The following is a 20,332-nucleotide window of genomic DNA, read 5'->3' on the forward strand; positions in this document are numbered from 1 at the left end:
TTCTATGTAACTAAAAGGAAAAGCAATTTCCTACAACAAATACATGCAAATGTCTACCTCCAGTGCAGATGAGTAGGAAAGTGAAAGGCATATTTATAGATTACAATCAGGAAAAGCAACACCATGGAAGGAAGGCTGAATTCAGTAGGCCCAACTGAAGCACTGAGATGAGCAAGCTTTGTGACTTTGCACACATCATTTCACCTCTTTGGGCCACAGTCTCCTCTTCTGCAAAATGGAATTAATACCTGCTTTTCTCACAGATTGTTATGAAGAGCAAATAAGATTATCTCTGTGAAGCCCATTGTGTGTCATAAACACTGCTGCACTATGAACACATCAAACCATTATACAGTATCTTTTTAAAAACAATATTATTAAACTCTCTGCAAAGAGTGTGGGACCTAAAACCTGTCATTTCTCTGTCAAAAGGGGGGATTTGTAAGTGTTTGTGAGCTGTGAAAGGCAAAGAAGCATCAAAAATGAAATTGTCCTCGATGCAATCAGAAGGACAGAAAAAGAAGTAAACCAGGAATAACAGTTATTTAATATTTAATGAGTATAACCTAATGCTCTGAAAGGACCAAATCACTTTTGTTCCACCTAAATTCATCTCAGCTCCAGCAGTGACAGTTTTCCTACACTCTGGAAAACACCAGCCTAGAGAATTCTTGTACTTCTAGAAGTAGAATCCATGGTTTTTGTTGCTAAATGATTTAACCAAAGCTACAATTTCAGTCAGTTGCAAAATTGGACTAAAAAGTATAAGATGCTTAGTGTCTTTCAGCTCTCCTAGCCACTGAAGCCCACAGTCAGCTGAGTTGTACATCATTTCTGAATTGTTACAAAGTGACAGACTGGGTACAAGTGACAGACAGATCCCTCAAACCGTTAATGACCTCAGGGAACTGGGATTTCATTACAGATGTTTGGCAATAGAAAACAAATTTTGAGTTGTTGTCAAAATTAAACACCTGCAGATGAGTGATTGGATCTATCAAGTGGCTAATCAGGAGAGTCTTTTCTGTTGTTAATCATGTACAACATTTATGTGCACTTGATATTGCAAAAACCTCTAGACTGTCAAGTAGACACATGCCCAGATATGAGTGCTCATGTCTTGACTCTTACAGAAAATTAATTGGCAACACAAATGTAATCATGTTACTCTCCAACTTAAATCCTTCAATGGTTCTCCTTGCCTGGGGGATAAAAATCCAAATCTCTAACACAGTCTTGAAAATTTCCCATGATCTTGCCCTTGCTTACCCCTTCTGCAGCCTCATCTTGTTCCATTCTTTCTTTTGCTCTCTGTTCTTTAGCCATACTGGCCTTCTTTATTTTCTCCAAACTAGTCCTATTCATGCGGTTTTGTTTGCCAAATATGCTCTTACCTAGCCCCCAGCCCCACCCCCATCCCACCCCCTTCAAGTGCTAAATGCTCCTCCATTCTTCAAGTCTCAGATAAAAGAGCACTTCCTCAAAGAAGTCTGCCCCAACCCCTTAGATTAGATTGTATTCAACTGTCACAAGCTTCTCTGCTTCTTGACCACTGTAAATTATAGTTGAATTGCTGGATCGTGTCTTTCTACTCCACTGGTGTGTAAGCCCATTGAAGGCTGTGAGTGTGTATATCTCATCTATCCCTGTAGCCCTGGCATGCACCACAGTGTCTGGCACTAAATAGACATCACTAAGCAATTGTTGAATGAATGAATGAATGGTTGGTTTCAGAGTGGTTCACAACTAAGAGTACAGAGTCCTCCAGAATAATTCAGTAATCTTGAGAGGATTTGGTATCATTTTTCAACTTTATCTGGATCATTCTCTTTTTCTGAATGTATATGTTCATGATATAAATCTTCCTGGGGGGCCAAAAGGGTAACCGAATCCTCCATCAAGGTGAGTGACATTCCAGGATCCTTGGTATAATTCTATCATGGGGAGTGCAGCTGCCTCAAAGTAGGGCCACCATAATATCCAGCCTCGTGGGTCTAGGTGAATCTTCACACAGTCCTGGGGCACAGCAGGTCAGTGATATGAAGACATTCTCAAGCCTCTCATCTTGCTTTCTTTTAAGAAACAGATAAAGGAAATTTTATAATTTCCTGCTCAAGTAGCCACAGTGATAAAGAGAGGCAGTGGTGTATTGCGAGGTGTAATACAAGGCAGCATGGTGTAGTGGAAAGAGCACCGGCCGAGGAATCAGAAGAACTAGGTTCTGGTTTTGACTGTGCCACTTGTTTTCTGAGTGACCTTAAGCATCTGGCTCTTTCTGGCTAAAATATCCTTCCCTTCTGAATTGGACAGATCTCTTGTCTATCAAATTTCTGTAGGCACCAAATGAGATAATAATTATAGTATACTATTTTATCTAGGAGTTGTTGTTGCTTCATGTGTGAAGACAATTTGTAAACTGTAAAGTACTAGGCAAATAATGGTAATTTTGTCACTAGTCCTTAAGAGAAGTTTCATCTTCCTGATTTTGAATAGTATCTATTAATACAAAGTGAATTTTCTTTCCTGCTATTTGATGGCTGATAGAAATAGACCAGTTCTCAGCAGGCTCGTGGAAAAGGAGTTAAAATTAATTGTGATTCGTCCACATGCAAGAGATAATTGAGCTTTAACTTGATATGATGCACCTTCCTTGTTTTAATTCACTCCTCTATAATACGAAAACTATATTTAAATAAAGTAGTCAATATAATACCTCTTTATGGGTCAGACGCTTGTTGGCACACAACACAGCAAAAGTTCAACATAAATAGTGAGGACCTGAATTGTGGGCCAGATCAGCTACTACCTTCACAGAATGATTTTAGAGGAAACATAAGTCCTATTTCTCCTCACTGATACTCAGAAATCCCTTACTGAGACAAAATTTTTCTTTCCACAGTTAGACATGAAGGTGAAATTTAAATCTCCTTCAAATAAGTAATATATTAATAGTAAATTTTTACCAAGATGCAAAGGATTAATTGAAGGTGTTTTTTTGATAACAGCACTTGAGCAAGAGGGCATTAGACATATGCCATATGAAAGAAAAAAGGGAGAGCCAAAAAAGAACTAAATCCATCTTCTTCCTTTACTCATTTAGGTACTGAGATGTTGAAATGGATTTATTTTTAAACGCACTTTAAAAAAAATTATCACAATCAAAATAACTGCTATAGAAAAAAAATATGGGAAGAAATAACTCCTATCTAAAGTAAATCCTCATAATGCTTTCTCGTGTTCTATATTTGTCAGAAATATGTACTAAATAGGAGATGAGTTAACCCGCTTTCAACATTTTTTCACTGCAGACTTATAAACGAATCTTTGAGAGACCAGCTATTGGTGACCATCCAGAAGACTTTCACATACACTCGAACCCAAGCTCAGCACCTGTTCATCATCCTCATGGAGTGCATGAAGAAGAAGGAATTGGTAGGTAACATTGTGTCCATGGGTGGCAGAGACCTCCCCACATTCCCTCTGTCTGTTTAACCATTTTCTTGAATCACACACCCACTGTTTCTCCTTTCCGGCCAAGCTCACAACCATCCTCAGCCTCCACTGGCCCCTATAGCTTCCTCCCTTCAGTAGCTAAGAAACTTTTCTGCCTGGATCTAATGAAGTGTGGGCAGCAGGGTTCTAGCATCATTTGCTACTGAAGCTCACCTGAATGCTCCGATTGCCTCAACCCAATGAGGTGAAGAGAGAACATGGGTTTTCCTCTTGGAAAATGCTTCAGTTGATACTCTGTTAGGTTTGGAGTTTCACTTGACTTGTGAGTCATGAATCACTGATGTGCTTAGTATCAATGATCTTAGTGACACAGGGTCCAGGCTGATCTGTTCATCTGTACAGGTGGAAAATGGAGAAACGTAGCCAAGGAAGGGTGGGAATTTCTGTAATTTCCGAAGTGTCCTTCAATAACTACTGAAACATTTCTTACATCTGGGGAAAATGTCTTAGAAGTGTGTCAGCACAGAGACCTTCTGTTACGGTGCACAGAAATAACCTGAGCTAACACTGAAGGAGTAGGCAGGTGCCAGATCTTTCCATGTATTAGCTCACGTGATCTTGGTGACTGTCCCAATGTGAGAGGTACAGTTATTATCCTCACCTTACAGAAGCCCAAAGTCACCTGATGAGTAAATCAGGAACTAGACTAAAAACCATCGGTGGGCTTCCCTGGTGGCGCAGTGGTTGGGAGTCCACCTGCCGATGCAGGGGACACGGGTTCGTGCCCCAGTCCAGGAGGATCCCACATGCCGCGGAGCGCCTGGGCCCGTGAGCCATGGCCGCTGAGCCGGCGTGTCCGGAGCCTGTGCTCCGCAACGGGAGAGGCCACAACAGTGAGAGGCCCGCGTACCGCAAAAAAAAAAAAAATATCATTGGTATTTCATCTCTGTGGGAAGTATTTTTATTCAGAAATTGTCTCATTGAAGCAAATGCAGTGAATCACCCACTCTGGGTCGATTTGAGGTAGGCCTCAGTGAGCGGAGACTATTCTCAAAGGCCATGTGAGCCCACCTGCTGATGGGAGGCAAAGGAGCAGTTCAAACCTGAGCAGTAGCCTCACTCAGGCTTTGACGATCTCCAAGTCTGCGTAGGCATCCTGGAGTGATTATCTCCGGAGACGTAGGAGGGCACAGCTCCTCCAGAGGGGTACCAGGGCCAGACCCTAAAAGGCTCAATCACAGGCAGGTAGGTGGTGAGGAGAAGAACTAGAGAGAGCTGCCTGCAGGCAGCTCCCCACTAGACTATAGCTCCCTGGGCCTGGGCTGGAACTGTCTTGCTCATGATGGTGTCCCTGTGTATGTGACGGTGGCTGGCACGCACAGGTGCTCACTGAGGCTGCCAGGATGGAGGGAAAGAGTCCGTTTCTGAGTTTAAGGAACTAAATATTTAGAAAAAAAAGATTTGATTCAAATAAACAAGATCCAACTCCAGAAAGCATCACACAGCCTTTGTGAAAAGCCTTTCAGCAGCTTCTAGGTTTGGGAGGAGAGGAGTGAGGTGAGGAGAATGGGGCAACACCTCTAATCCTTGAGTATCCAATCTAAGTAGTCTGGCCGCCCTGCAGAGAGAAGCCTACGTGCAGACTGGGTTCACAGTCATGACCGCTGGTGTCCCAGCAGAGCCTCTGCCAATCCTGAAAGTGCCACTGGCGTCCTCCCATCTCGGAGGCAGTTAGCTCACAGCACTTCAGCCCATGTGCTTCCTGCACTCCCAAGGAGGGCATGGAACTGAGCTTCTGCATGCTTGCAGCAGGGATTTTCTCCTAACTGAGGATTAAGGATTTTCCAATGGTAAGGCCAATGACTGTGAAAGCTTACCAGAGCTATGCATTTCAGCAGTCCTGCAAGTTTCCTAGAAAGGCAGTCAGGCTCAAAATTCTAGGAACCAGTTAGAAGTCATAAAATCAAATGAGGCTGAATGTACTTTTCTGGGTACTTTACAGGGCTGTTCCCTGGGATTCTTTCTGTCTGATAATTATCTTGTTGCTTAATCATGGCCCCTGCTGTAAGGTCAGCTGCATTTTCATGCGAGATATTTATTCTAAGAAACGTGAGGTATCCCTAGCTCTAGGCTAAGGACATGTGATCTAAACAAGCAGTAAATTGTCCTGATTTCCATCCACATCTGGACAGAAATTAGGATTTTTAAAATCATAAATGTAATTTAAATAATTTCCATTTTTGAAGGACTATGTGTGTGGACAGTAGATGCTTTAGAAAGGAGGTGGAAGGAGGTAGGCATTATTTTTCTCAAGGAGGGAAAGAAAGAAACAGGGGAGGGAACTGAGGCTGGGGAGGTGAGGAGATGTGCGCATAGCCAGGAAGAGCCACACTAGGTCTGTCCTGCTGCAGAGCCCAGGTACCTTGTCCAGGCCGCCTGGCTTAGCACACACAGCAGCATTGCACAGGGAGCTCCTCTTCACTTTTACATGTTTCAAGTTGCTTTTTTTTTCTTTTCTTTTCTCAGTTAGGTAGTCTAGAGTTTTTATTCCCCCACTGGAGATTTAATCCATCAAGTATTAGGTACAGAGTTTCTTTGCAACTTTTTTTTAAATTGAAGTACAGTTGATTTCCAATGTTTCAGGTGTACAGCAAAATGATTCAGTTTTTTATATATATATATACATATATATATATATATAAAGAATTTTCAGATTCTTTTCCATTGTACATTATTACAAGATATTGAATATAGTTCCCTGTGCTATACAGTAGGTCCTTGTTGGTTTATCTATTTTATATATAGTCCTGTATATCTGTTAGTCCCAAATCGCTAATTTATCCCTCCTCCCCTTTCCTCTTTGGTAACCATAAGTTTGTTTTCTATGTCTGTGAGTCTATTTTGTTTTTAAATAAGTTCCTATTTTTTTAAATTCCATGTATAAGTGATAGCATATGACATTGGTCTTTCTCTGTCTGACCTACTTCACTTAGTATGTTATTCTATAGGTCTGTCCATGTTGCTGCAAATGGCATTATTTCTTTCTTTTTTTATGGCTGAGCAATATTCCCTTGTATGTATGTATATATATATATACCACATCTTCTTTGGTATACTTAGGTTGCTTCCATGTCTTGGCTATTATAAATAATGCTGCTATGAACATTGGGGTGCATGTTTCTTTTTGAATTAGTGTTTTTGTCTTTTCTGGGTATATATGCCCAGGAGTGGGATTGCTGGATCCTATGGTAGTTCTATTTTTAGTTTTTTAAGGAACCTCCATACTGTTCTCCATAGTAGCTGCACCAGTTTACATTTCCACCGATAGTGAAGGAAGGTTCCTCTTCAAGTTTCTTTTGATTTCCTTTACAAATGAAGTGGGATGTCATATCCTGAGGTCAACCTAACCATTCATTGCCAAATTCAACTTAGGGATTTGGTTCTAGAGCTGATCGTACATCTTTCTCATCCCAGCATCCTATTAACTATGTCATAAAGATCTGCACTATAGATGCTTGTGAAACCCAGGCCTCTGGGCTGTGTGACCTTATGGAAAATACGCATTGATGGGCCCTTTGTGTGAGTGCTTTCTACTAACTTCATATTGTTCTTGAAGAAATTCACTTCTCCTCTGCTTACTTCCCAACTTGGGTCAAAACACCTGAAATCCTGTCACCTTCTGAGAAGATAAATTCTCCTAGAAACCAAGCCATGAGCTAAATTCCATCATTGTTATTGAGGAAAAAATTTAAAGTAAAGCCATAAAAACTGTCCCCAGCCAGTATAGTAATTTGGGGGCAAATGTAACGGATCAGTGGCCCTCCACCTCCTTCCTCTCAAGAGGGATCTGGTCATAAAGAACATCAGGACAGGAAAAGTGGTATAGCGTACTCTGAGGCTGATTGCGTGTGTAGAAACCACAGAGCCTTTTAGTTCCAGAGGACAGTGCCACCTCCTGCCTCTTGGAGCTCCTGCAGAAGCCTCCCCCCATCACCACTTCCAACCCACCAGTCCCAGGCTGGGCAGTACCTTTGCTCCTGACACTCCGTAGTGATGGGGTACTGGTCAGACTCAGCAGTGTAAGCCCCATGGTACATGTGGCCCTAAACAAGTCATGGTGGAGGATGGCACCCGCCTGGCTCCTAGTTCACTACTTCCACTTCCACACTGATGGCTCCTCTAATTTGCTACCCTTCTCTCCCAGCCGTTGGACCTGCTAGGGGCCAGTGCTGTTCGTCTGGCCACCACTTCCCAGTCACACCTGAGGATCATGTCTCCACTCAAGACTGATGCTGCTCTAAAATCCAAGACTTTAAATTCCATTCCCACCTCCAAATACAGTCACCCTCCGCTCCCCCCACCACCATCACTTTATTCATATCAAACTTGAATGCCAAGCTTTTCCATAATTTGCTAGTCTGAGATCAAATTCTTGAGATCATCCATGTGGAAGCATATTTTAGAGTGTGGTTTTCTTTGTCCTGCTCCTAGTTGAGAGTCCAAGCCATCACTCCCAAAGCTGAGTCATTGGTTCTAATTCAGTTAGGTCTTCAGTCATACCGGGCAATCTCTTTATTCATCTCTAGTCAATTCAGGATGTACAAGAATGAAGATAAACTGATTTTTTAAAGACATCAGATGTCAAGAATCTACCAAGGATGTCTACAGGTATAGAGAAGAGGTAGTTTGGGGAGAGTTGGAGGGGACCTGCTACCTACCTTTCTTTGGAAAATGATGGACACGTGCAACCTGAGAAGCTAAATTTAAGGAATAGGTCACTATTATGTCCTAGCAGCTGAAGCTATAGCATCTCAATATCATCACATTCTCACTTGGGTAGGGCACCTTAAGGCAAGGAAAAGCCAAGGACATAGAAATGTGCTAATGGAATAAACTGAAGCAAAGATATTAGGTCATCAGGTTTGTGTCCTTTTCAGTAACTTCTCTGTAGCATTTGATGCTGTTAACTCCCCTTCCCTCTTCCAAGTTACATTCCTGAGGAGTCAGTGATGTTAGACTCTGTAGATTCTGTTTCCTTGCCATTTCTCTTACAGTTCATATATCTTTCTATTGCTAATTCCCCTTCTTCCTCCCCACACTATAAAAAGATGTTTATCAAAGATCAGTTCTTGGGGCTTCCCTGGTGGCACAGTGGTTGAGAGTCCGCCTGCCAATGCAGGGGACACGGGTTCGTGTTCCGGTATGGGAAGATCCCATGTACCGCGGAGCGTCTGGGCCCGTGAGCCATGGCCGCTGAGCCTGCGCGTCCGGAGCCTATGCTCCGCAACGGGAGAGGCCACAACAGTGAGAGGCCCGCGTAACGCAAAAAAAAACAAAGATCAGTTCTTGGCTCTTTCCCCTTTCATTCCTTATTCTGACCTCAGTTATCATTTTGAGACAATTCCCAAATTACACATACTAAGCCTTGTCTTCCTCCAGGCTCCTTCATTTCCAAAGTCCACGCTCTCAGACATTCCCTTTCTTCCTTTCCTATCACTCTTCCCTATTAACATGGTTTCTCCTAATCCAGTATCCTACCAACAATCCATTTTATACACTGCAGAGGTTGGCAAACTTTTCTGTAAAGAGGCAGATGGTAAGTATGTTAGGTTTTGTGTACTATATGCAGTTCTGTCATATAATTTTTCTGTTTGTTTGCTTATTTGTTTTTAAACAAACCTTTAAAAGATAAAAACCATTCTCAGCTTACTGGCCACAGAAAAACAGGCCGTGGACCAAATTTGACCCACAAGCTGTGGTGTGCTGACCCCTGCTATATAGTAATGCCAGGTACTCTTGCTGGAGCAGAGAACCAATCACATCAATCATTTGAATATGAAGTATAACGTTTTGCTTATAGTTCCAGCCTTACATTCCATCACTTTTTTATGGACTCCTTACACTAACCAAACTAATCTTGCAGTCATTTTTTTTAATTCCTACTTCCCTGAATTTGTTCAAGTTTAGAACCCTCTCTTTAGACGTAACCAGTTGCCTAACACATGCAAATACATGCATGTACATGCACACCTCACTCCTTTATTTGCAACTCTCTTGTGGTACTTATCATTTATACCTTAAGTTATTTATGTGTATCTCTAACTTCCCATGTAAACTCTTAAGAGCAGAATCTCTGTCCAATTCGGTATTCTCACTCATCCCTAGCTGTACTTAGTAGCATAGCATATATGTAGCAGATGCTCAATAAATCTTTGTTTAATGGATGAGTGAGTGAATGAATGAATTCAGATGAATATACATTAAGGCAGAAAGATACAGATTCAGTATCCATAAATTGCCCTAAAAATTTCATTAACACAGCAGCATGTCTCCTTAGGGCATCATAGATATGGTTTATGGACATAGATTTGATTCAGGGCCATCTGCTTAAGTTGCTGGACCTAGGGGAGGTATCCCAATGCAGTGGTTATAAGGAGTAAGCTGTAGAAGCAGACAAACCTGGATTCCAGTTCTGGCTTCAGCGCTCAAGAGACTTAACTTCCATTGAGCCCCAGGGCCCTCAGCTTTAAAAGAGAGTGATAATAATACCTATGTGTTCCAGGATCTGCCACATTTAGAGCTTCTTCCTTACTGGTACAGATTATGCTTTGATTCTTTTTTTTTCTAACCACAATGAGACAAATATCACAATACCAAAAGATTAAAACTGGCACGAGGATCTCACATGCCCTATGTCTATGCCCTACCAAGTCCAAGGCCAAGCAGTACCCAGACATCACTCACGTGGCTTCTTGTCCTCTGCTTGATGGTCCCAGGCTCCAGAGCTGATGAATATCCGCTAGACACTGGGGAAGGCAACAGAGGGGTGTTTTCTGTGCCTTACAGGTGAGTCTTTGGAGGCCCAACTCTGCTACCTTCCAATGCAGGGAGATGTATTACTTTTATGAGGGCATATGTAAAGCATACGCTGATGTCCCATCACAACTCTCTAACCACATTTGGGAAACTGAGAGACAACTCTCTACTTGTCATTTCATAGATTCATAAAAACCAAGCAAGCATGACTTCTAAACAAACAGGTTTCCTCTCCTTTCGCAGATGGGTATCCTATATCTGAGGAAGAACCACAAAGTGCAAGATGTTCCTTGCTTAGAAAAACAGATGTTTGTAAGACTCTTAATACCATAGACAGGAGCAGTTAGCGTACCTTGACGCATTGATACCTTAGCATCGTGTAGGAGATATTCCTGAAGATCCCAGTTACCCCTCCACCACCCTGGGATGCTGGGAGAGTTGAGTGTTTCAGCCTATGCAAAGAATGTTGGCACAGTTTGTGGCTCCTAGGAAATACTCAGTAACCTCAGCTATCATTACAGTTATGTGACAAGTCACTACAGATGCTAATCAGAGTACAATCACAGATACCTGCTCTTACCCTTGTTTTCTCCCTAGTCCTATCGATAGTTATAATTGTCACTGGGGCACAGTTTGACTTGAGTCACTTGTCATCCATCTTCCCGTTCCGCCTTCCTTCCTTGCTCATCACCACAGATAGAGAGGACAGAAAAGAGGAAACATATTTATATGTAAACTCGCATGTGATAGGAGAGGAGTGAGCCTGCGCCTTCCCTGTTTAACACCAATGGCCAAACAAGTGCAGTAGGTCTTGCGTGGTCATGAAGGAAATAAAACCTCTTAGAGCTGAAAAAAAGGCTTTTTAGGCCAAACGGCTGAAAGTCAAAGTCATGTATCAAGTTTAGAAAACAGTTCTCTCTAACACAGTGTATGGGGAGAAATAGAAATGCTCTTTGAGATCAATGCTGAATTGTACCTAGCTCCTTTTAAGTTCATTTGACTATCATCGTAACAATTTAAATCCAGACGTCTTAAATGCGATGGAAAGAGGATAGAGGAGCAATATTGTTCCATTAAAAATGTTTTCATATTAGTTCTCAAAACACACTGAGTTACTGATTAATTTTTGGAAGTTCTGAAACTCTTTTAGGTGATAGAATATCACTATTCTAGGAATAAGGATGATGAAGGCTTTGGAGTCAGTTTGCCTGGCTTCAAATCCCAGATCTGTCATTTAATACATGGCATTAGCAAGTTATTTAACCTCTTTAGTTTTCTCCTCCAGAAAGTTGAGATAATAATAATATTTATGTTATGGGGTTAATTATAAGGATTAAATGAGTTAACATATGTAAAGCATTCAATAAATACTTTTATTGTAACAATGATGATGATGTCTATATAGCACTTTATTTTTAATGAAGACAATTTTCTTGTCATCTTATTTGAAACTACAATCAACCTTGCTAAGGTCAGTATTAGAATCTCCATTTTACAGCGAGAAACCAAGACTCAAAGACTTAAGTGACAGGCCCAACGTCATGTAGCTTAGTCAGTGGCAACCCCAAGACTTGAACCAAGAACATCTTTCTGCAAGTCCTCTGCTCTTTCCACCATATTTCAGCTGATTCCATATTCAAAACAGCAGGCATGACCAAGTTAAAATGACTTTAAAGTAGGAGCCAATTTTCTCTTTCATTCCTAGAATAATCTGAACAAATATTTAGTAGATTTTTAGAGTCCTGGAAGGAAAATAAAAGAATACATTTTTGGTTGATATTCCTGGAATGCCCTCTGTCCCTGTAGCCATTATATTCCTACAAGGAAAATGTAAGTACAGTGTCCAAATCACTTGAAATTTCTGCATCAAGGGCAAAGTGAAATTATTCTTTTCCAGCATAATATCTTAATGAGACTAACTAGAAGTCCCAGTTAGAGATCAACTCTCCTATGTCTTCTCACAAAATATTCATTGAAATAAAAAAGAAATTTGAAGGAAATGTCATTTACACAATTCCTTGCCAAGACAGCTGATCATAATAACCTTTCATTTAATGATGTATAATAACACTTTATAATAGACAAAGGTCTGTTGCACTCCTTGTGTCATTTGAGCTGCACAGCAATGGGACAAGAATCATGTCTATTTTTCAGCTAACCAGAAAAATTAAAAAAATTGGGAAAGACCAGAGAAGTATACAGAAAATCGCCATCTGATTTTTAACCCCACTATCCAGGTCTCACATTCTCTCATAACCAATAAAAATGCATAGAACTTTAATGCTCCTGACTTTTTTCAACCATATTCATTAAATATTAGTAGATTAAGGCAAAGGGAAAATATAACAAGCATTAAAATATAAATAATTAAATATAAATAATGCACAAAAATAAACATATTATTGTATTATATTATTCCTTTAGGAGCTGACTTACTAAATGGTTTACATGACAATTGGTTTGAGTTCCAACTCTAGGAAGACTCCATCTCACCTCCAGTCTGCATTTTCCCTCTGCCTCCCTGGTCTAAGGTCTCACCATGTTCACCTAGACCATTGGTGTCTACTTGGTCTCACCACCGCCAGGCTCTCCATTCCAACTGACACTCAACTGCTGAAGGATTCCTTTTACAGAGCATCTCTCATAACATAACCTCCCACCCACTCAGAAGTCCCCATCGCACTCTCTAGTGTTTCCCAAAGTGAAGAATACCTACTGCTGATTGCATGAGATCATTTTAGGTAGAATGCAAATTCATATTTTTATTTTAGGAGATATAGTTTTTTGCATATGTATTTGAAATGATTACAATAAAATGCAAAATATAAGTATATATTAAGACTTTAAAAATATAAGTTTTAAAGGGGAATCAGTTTGAAAAAAAGATCTAATTGTCATGTTGGGATATAGATATGGCCAAAAGATGAAGATTGTACAAGGATGACTGTAGGCTGGAACATACTGGCTTTCAGAATTAAGGTGCAGTTTCTTAACCTAGAATTCAGGATCCTCCGTGATCCAGATCTAGTCCTCCTTTCCAGGCACAGCTACCAATACTACTACTCTTGTCCCTTATACTCTAGCCTCTCCATACCTAATTTTCTTTGAGGAAAAAGACTGTGCCTTATACATCTTTCTGTATTTTGTGCAAGCTCTTGAATCCTCTCTCAAATGTTAAATGCAGTAGGCTCTACAAGCACCAGGATGGATTCTTCACCCCTACCCTACAGCCTATTCCCAAATAGGAATTTTTCTGTTGTAAATAGGAATACATGAGCTAGTGTTTTCCCTGAGTTCAATAGGCTAACAATTCTTAGCCTAGTGTTTAAGAACAACTAGAAGTCTCTAGGGAGTTCTGCGAATCCCCTGAAAATATACATAAGATTCTGTGTGTGTGTGTATGCCTTTCATGGAAAGAATGCATTCAATTCTCAGATTCCCCAAGGTACAAATAACCCCAAAGAGTTAAGAACCACTGCATTAGAGACCTCTCCGTGGTAGCAACCAAATTAGAATCATGGGAGCCATAAACATTGTCTCATATTCCTTTTAGTTCCTCAGAGATAATCCCATTTGGATAAATATTTAAACTCTGAGAAATTTTTAAATGTGTGAACCGCCACATTTCTCAATAAGAGTTTGTACACGTAATTTCTTCCATGCAAAACAGTCAGTCATGCATCTCAGGAAGTCATCAGCTTATAAATGGGCTGTGATCCAAGGATCTATTTACAACCCAGAATCCATTTTCTCATAAAGCAATGTAAATAATTTAGCAAAATTCTGGTTTGCTATAAAGAGTCTGAGAACAAGAAACCAAGAAATGTAGTAGGAAAGAAGGAAAAGATTGTCATTCCCTTCTTTGGGACATCCCCATCTTGTTCCTCCATTGTGACCCATCTCCCACCTCCTACAATTCCAAGTCCTCCCTGCAGAGCATCTTGTCTGGGAACCTGGAATCCCAGCAGCAGGAGTGATAGTTCTTTGACCTCCGTAACATACTTGAGCTTCCAATAGAGGAAACTTATTGAACCAAAGGAATTATTGATTAGGGGACTTTAAGGTACTATAACAAATGAAGGGGGAAATACAGGTGGGAAGGGCAATGAAGAGGTAGGATTTTGAGTCTTTTTTGGAAATCTTCTGATGTCAACTGTCATATTCAAACCATTTCCAAACTCTGCTTCCTACAGCATCTTCATGATGGGTAAAGGCAAGAATAAAAAACATGCTGAATATGACAGACACCAGCCCACCCTTTCTCTGTTTTAAATTCATCTTAGTTCTGTAACCCTTCTCCAGTAACAGTTCATTCAACTAAAGATCATAGGACTAAAGTTTGAAAATCACTTCTCCAAAATAGGTGTTTCCCAGCTTATTCCCTTTCTCCACTTCTTTTTTTTTTCACAGCTCTTTTTTAAAAATTTTATTGAAATATAGTTGATTTACAATGTGTTAATTTCTGCTGTACAGCAAAGTGACTAAGTTTATATACTTTTTTCATATTCTTTTTCATTATGGTTTATCACAGGATATAGCATATAGTTCCCTGTGCTATATAGTAGGTCCTCATTGTTTATCCATCTTATGTATACTAATTTGCATCTGCTAACCCCAAACTCCCAATCTTTCCCTTCCCCACCCCACCTCCCCCTTGGCAACCACAAGTCTGTTCTCTATGTCTGTGAGTCTGTATCTGTTTCGTAGATATGTTCATTTGTGTCGTATTTTAGATTCCACATATAAGTGATATCATATGGTATGTGTCTTTTTCTGACTTAACTTCACTCAGTATGACAATCTCTAAGTCCATCCATGTTGCTTCAAATGGCATTATTTCATTCTTTTTTATGGCTGAATAATATTCTATTGTGTGTATATATGTGTGTGTGTATATATATATATATATATATATATATATATATACCACATCTTCTTTATCCATTAATCTGTTGATGGACACTTAGGTTGCTTCCATGTCTTAGCTATTGTAAATAGTGCTGCTATGAACATAGGGGTGTGTATGTCTTTTCAAACTATAGTTTTGTCCAGCTGTATGCCCAGGAGTGGGATTGCTGGATCAAATGGCAACTCTATTTTTAGTTTTTGGAAGACCCTCCATAATGTTTTCCATAGTGGCTGCACCAATTTACACTCCCACCAACAGTGTAAGACACTTCCTCTACTTCTGATTCCACAATTTTACTCAAACATGTAAGTTTTGGTTTTGACCCACAGTGTTTGCAGGAGGAAGAGGGGAGTGGAGGGTTGCCGGGGGCGGGGGGGGGCGGATAAATGGGAAGGAGCTAGAGAGGCTATTTATATGTGTGGATTATTTGTAAACCAGGTTTCTGACACCAGATACTTTCTGCTTTCTCTTCCATGCTAATCAATGTGTATAAAATACCTTCTATCATTTGATCTCATTCACCCACACTTCCTTCTATATTAGTATTTATGCTTCTTATTGGATGTGAGGCTCAGTAAATGAATACATTCATCAAATTCCAAGGTTTCAGGCAGGGCCATTAGCCTGGTGTTGATCACATGTTGCCCAATATATCATTCTCTCAATTCATGATCTGCCTTCCCCAAACCCAAAACTTGACCTGAGAAAATTTTTCCCAATCAGAAGACAAACATACACTGCATAAAGAGCACTCCTACTACTATTATCTCTATCATTTATCTTTGGGTTTTTACTTGACCATCTTCTCCCTTAAAGGGAATTTAAATATTTTACCGACTAATCTCCTCCTTTACATTAAATAATACTTCCTTTCTTTTTCCTTCTCATTTGGCCTTTGTATTTTCTTTATTCTCAGCCCACTTCTACTGTTTGTTGTCAGCACATGGCTATCAACTGTAGGGCCAGTGCTCAGGCCTTGTTCTGGAGCTGGTCTGTCATCTTCATTCCATAGCGATGTGACTAACACTTCCCCTGTCCTTGTGGGCCTTAGCATTGGCCCATGGCAGCCACATTAGTTTCCTTACCCTACTTCTTCTCGTTTTTAATTCATAGAAACATAGATACATAGTTCACAGAAGTATAGAGGCTCGGGGTGTTAAGAAACCACTTAATAGTGATTCTCAACCTTGGCTGCACATTAGAATCACCTGGGGAGTTTTAAAAACTGCTGATGTCTGGACCCCACCCCTGTGAAATAAATTAAAAGTTGCCTTATGTGAAACTCCTCCTTTTTCAAAGATACCAGCAAATGAAGTATCCTGATACAATGAGAGCAGGCCTGGTAGGGGGCTGGGCAGAGAAAGAGAAAATTATTAAGTAAAACTGGCCCCAAACGGACTTGATTTTAAATGTTGTGATCACATCCTCCTCCATGCGCTCGGCCATGACTAATAACAGTGGTGAGAATGACTGTTGGGGTCTCACACCACATCATGGGCTGTCTGCACATGCCAGGGACGAGCCATTCAGTGATAAAAGACAAGAGGCTCAAGGTGTCGCTGACTGGTGGAGGGAAGGGAAGAAAGGAGGGAAGTGGAAGAGGAGGGAGGAAAGGGAGTAATTCATCCCTAGCTTGCCAGTTGCTTTTTGCAATTTTATCTTCCCTACAGCAGAGGCAAATAATGCCATCCCTATTTTTACAGACAGAAACGTTGCTTGGAGTGACTAGAGGTCACTCAGCTAGCAAGTGGTCTGATCAGGCTTCCTCCTACCACTCCTACTTTACTGTCGTCACCTGTTCAGTCTACTGCTCTGGTTTTGAAGGTCAGGGAACACAGAGCCTCCAGATCTGAGTGAAATAAAGTTCCAGGTGGGAGGAAGGGCAGCCTCCACCCAGGGGGAGGAGCATTACAGCTCTCAGCCCTCTGGGTAGAGGCAGGCTGACTTGGGAGCCAAGAAATGGAGTTTGAGTTTTTCTGGCAGTGGTTGGCCTCCAAGGGGACCTGGGTCAGGGGAAAAACAAATTCCACCAAGCAGGTTCCAGCAGGCGCTACATGAATGCAAAGTCTGGAGTATGAGTCCTTTTGCCAGGTTTCCCCAGGAAATGGGCTGGAGGAATTCTGTTACTGAGCTAATGGGGGGACAGTTTCGGTTGTTGTGGAGAACAGCAGAGCATAGAGTATTAACAAAAACCCACCATCCTCTCATCTAACGACACCAAGAAACAGTCAAATACTAATGATTCAAACATTTGGGCAAACTTGCACTTCAACCAAATGGCATCGTTTTGTTTCCATACTTGTAGAGGACAGAATGATAACCAAAGGGAGAAATCTCTAACAACACAGCATTTAGGGGCAGGAGGTGGCCAACTCTCCAAAAAGATTTTCCGGAGGAATGACTACCAATATTTTCACCCTGTTTTTCTCTCCTTGCTCTAGCACTGGTCTCTCATCTCAGCCACTCTGGTCTTCTTTCAGTACGTCAAACACCCCTGTGTCTTCTTTGGTCTCAAGACATTTGCTTATATCCTTCCTTTTGCCTGAAACCTTTCCCTCCAGTCTTCATGTGGCTGGTGCTTTCTTATTCTTCATTCTCAGCTTGACCATCACCTCCTCCAGGAAGCCTTCCCTGAACACCCTATTAAAGCAGTTCCCCCTTTCATTCCGCTGTTTCCTATTAGCATTTATCACATTTGACAGTTCTCTCATTTATTTATGTTTGCATGTGTTTTTGTCTATCTGCAACTTTAGCCTCGATGAAGGCATATCCATCTTGCCCAGCGAGTCACACATTTTTAGATATAATGTAGATGCTCCATTTAAATGTTTGCTGAATACATTAGCAAACAAGGCCTACATCTGCCATGTCTCATGCCGTATTTTCTCCCCCCAGCCTTTTTTATAACTTTTTAAACTTATTTAGGGTGGGCTCTATTTCAAACTCTATGCTAGGCACTTTGCTCACATTTCATTTAAGACTCAAAACAATCCTATGTAATAGATATTTCTCCAATTTTACAGATTAAGAAATTAAGGTTTGAGAAATTAGGTTTCTTGCCTAAGGCAGCATCATAATGAAACAGTCTGGATTCAAGCATAGATGTATCTAATTCCAAAGCTTTTGCTCTTTTCACTCTGTGACACTATCTCTAAGGAAAAAAGAGGGATTATTGGGGTGGATGAATAATCTTTCCAAAGAATTGAACAACAGTGCTTCTCATTTATCTTTCTTCCTCTCCTTTTATTTGTTCATTCCTTCCCCCCATGCCCCCATTTCACATTGCCAAAAACATGCACATCCATTGGCAGGAGACACAGGGAAGTAATCTCTGTCCCAGATAGTGCCTTTAGAAACACTGAAGTCAGAAAGCCACTTTGAATGGCAAGCTCCTTTTCCAGTCATGGAAATCTCCTCTTTTAGTACTTATATTTCTAGAGCCTCAATGCAGCAGACCTCAACGCACCATACGCAGCCTCTGCAGCTTCAGAGAGATGCCCTTGGAAGGGCTGAGTGCTCTGGGGAAAGGGTACAGGGCCCAGATAACACCCCCACCAGCATCCCCAAAACTCAGGACTTGCAAGAACCAACTTGCAAGTTCTACTGTGGACAAAAAAAAAAACGGATCAGGGTGTTGAAGGAGAGGACCCCAATCCTGACATAGATAAAGTTTGAGATTGCTAGGACTGTCACTAGCCTATGCATAGCTTTAAATGCCCATGTTCCAACTCAGCCTAAGATAAAATGTTTCTCAACAACTCATTTCCTAACCAGACCTCAACCATCTGCCATCCGTGAGCCATAAGCTCTTTGTCTTCCTCTTTCATTGGTCCTCGGAAGCTCTCCATTTCCACTACAGCTGTTTTATCTCCTTGTGTGGGTTGATTCTGTCACTCTGCCAGCTTAGGAATACTTGGTAGCTTTCTCATTCCCAATAGAATAAACCAGAGAGCTCAGAGAGGAGAATTTCTAACCCTTGTAACATGCCAGTCAGCTCCCAGATGCCCTGTGGGCACAGGCACACGGAGGGGCAGGAAGCAGAGCAGATGCCAGGCACAGCATACATCATATACACATAAACAAGGGCATTTGCAACTGAAGCTCACTGCAGAAAAATCCAAGTGGGAAATGCATCTCTTAAAGCCAAATCATTACACATACCACCAAATTATAAGCACTGAACAGAAGTCCAGAATGTGCTCAGGAACTGCCCATGGCATCCATGGGGTGGACTTCAGCTTGGAACATACATTCACATTCCCCTCAGGGTCTGTTGTTACCTGCAATAGATTTTTGCTGAACAGACTACTTTTGCATTCATTCATTCCACAAACCTTTATTGTATGCTTGCCACATGCCAGGCACTATTCTAGGGGCTAGGGATACAACAGTACCTGTCCTCATTTCAGCCTACACTCCAGTAGGGAAGAAATAGTAAAGAAATTGGTACTGACCCTTTCGAGTCTGGCCCCAACAAAGGTCCTCCTGCCCAATGTCATTTGAGCCAATACAACGAGACCGTGTTCAGTGCAGAAGCAAAGCAAAGTTTTATTCTTTGATCAGAGAATGGAGAGGCGTGAGCTCACGCTCTAGAGTACACGGTCTTTTGACAGGCTGTGGGCGGAACTCCTTTATAGGGATCGTGTCATCTGGGAGGGAGCGGAGTTCTGGTAGGTTGGCGGGGCTGTGCTGTTTCGGCTCCAGATAGCAGTGCCGGGCGCAGCACCTCTGCACACAGCCCACTGCCGCCATCTTGAATTGCAGTGTCGGGCGCAGCGCCTCTGCACACAGCCTGCCCAGCTGAGGCGTCAGCACAGACGTTCGGTGCTAGGAACTCTGGCCCGGAGGGCCAGGCGCAAGGCCTCTGCCGGCGGCACCCTATGAGCAAGTGACACTAGACTAAGCACAAAGGAAAAAAGGTTAGACTTTATTACCCAGATTCTGTTTTTATTTCCGGGGACTTGTTAATGGGCTTTGCTGGTGACAAAATAAAATAAATACATGGAAATATATATTATAATAAATGTATGATCTTGTGCATTTAACGCATCAAGTACTATAAGTATTAAAAGTCGGCCACCAGATTTAGCAAGATGGAGTACACTGGTGGCCTTAAGGAGCATGGTTTTGGTGGCGTTGTGGGCAAAAATCCTA

At 41.4% G+C, this 20,332-nt stretch overlaps 1 protein-coding gene across 21 annotated transcripts in view; it reads left to right on the forward strand.

Moving 5' to 3' along the window:
• TRPM3 (transient receptor potential cation channel subfamily M member 3) overlaps positions 1-20,332 on the forward strand; it is a gene marked incomplete at its 5' end in the record, with an annotated part of 803,286 nt that overhangs the window by 634,063 nt on the left and 148,891 nt on the right. For all 21 annotated transcript variants that reach the window (XM_082843093.1, XM_082843094.1, XM_082843098.1 and 18 more), the window contains one exon: positions 3,309-3,432. In XM_082843093.1, coding sequence (XP_082699219.1) covers positions 3,309-3,432 — 124 coding nt within the window. The remainder of the gene's footprint in view (positions 1-3,308; positions 3,433-20,332) is intronic.

Source organism: Leucopleurus acutus (assembly GCF_964270905.1).
Source record: "Leucopleurus acutus genome assembly, chromosome: 7".
Taxonomy (NCBI): domain Eukaryota; kingdom Metazoa; phylum Chordata; class Mammalia; order Artiodactyla; family Delphinidae; genus Leucopleurus; species Leucopleurus acutus.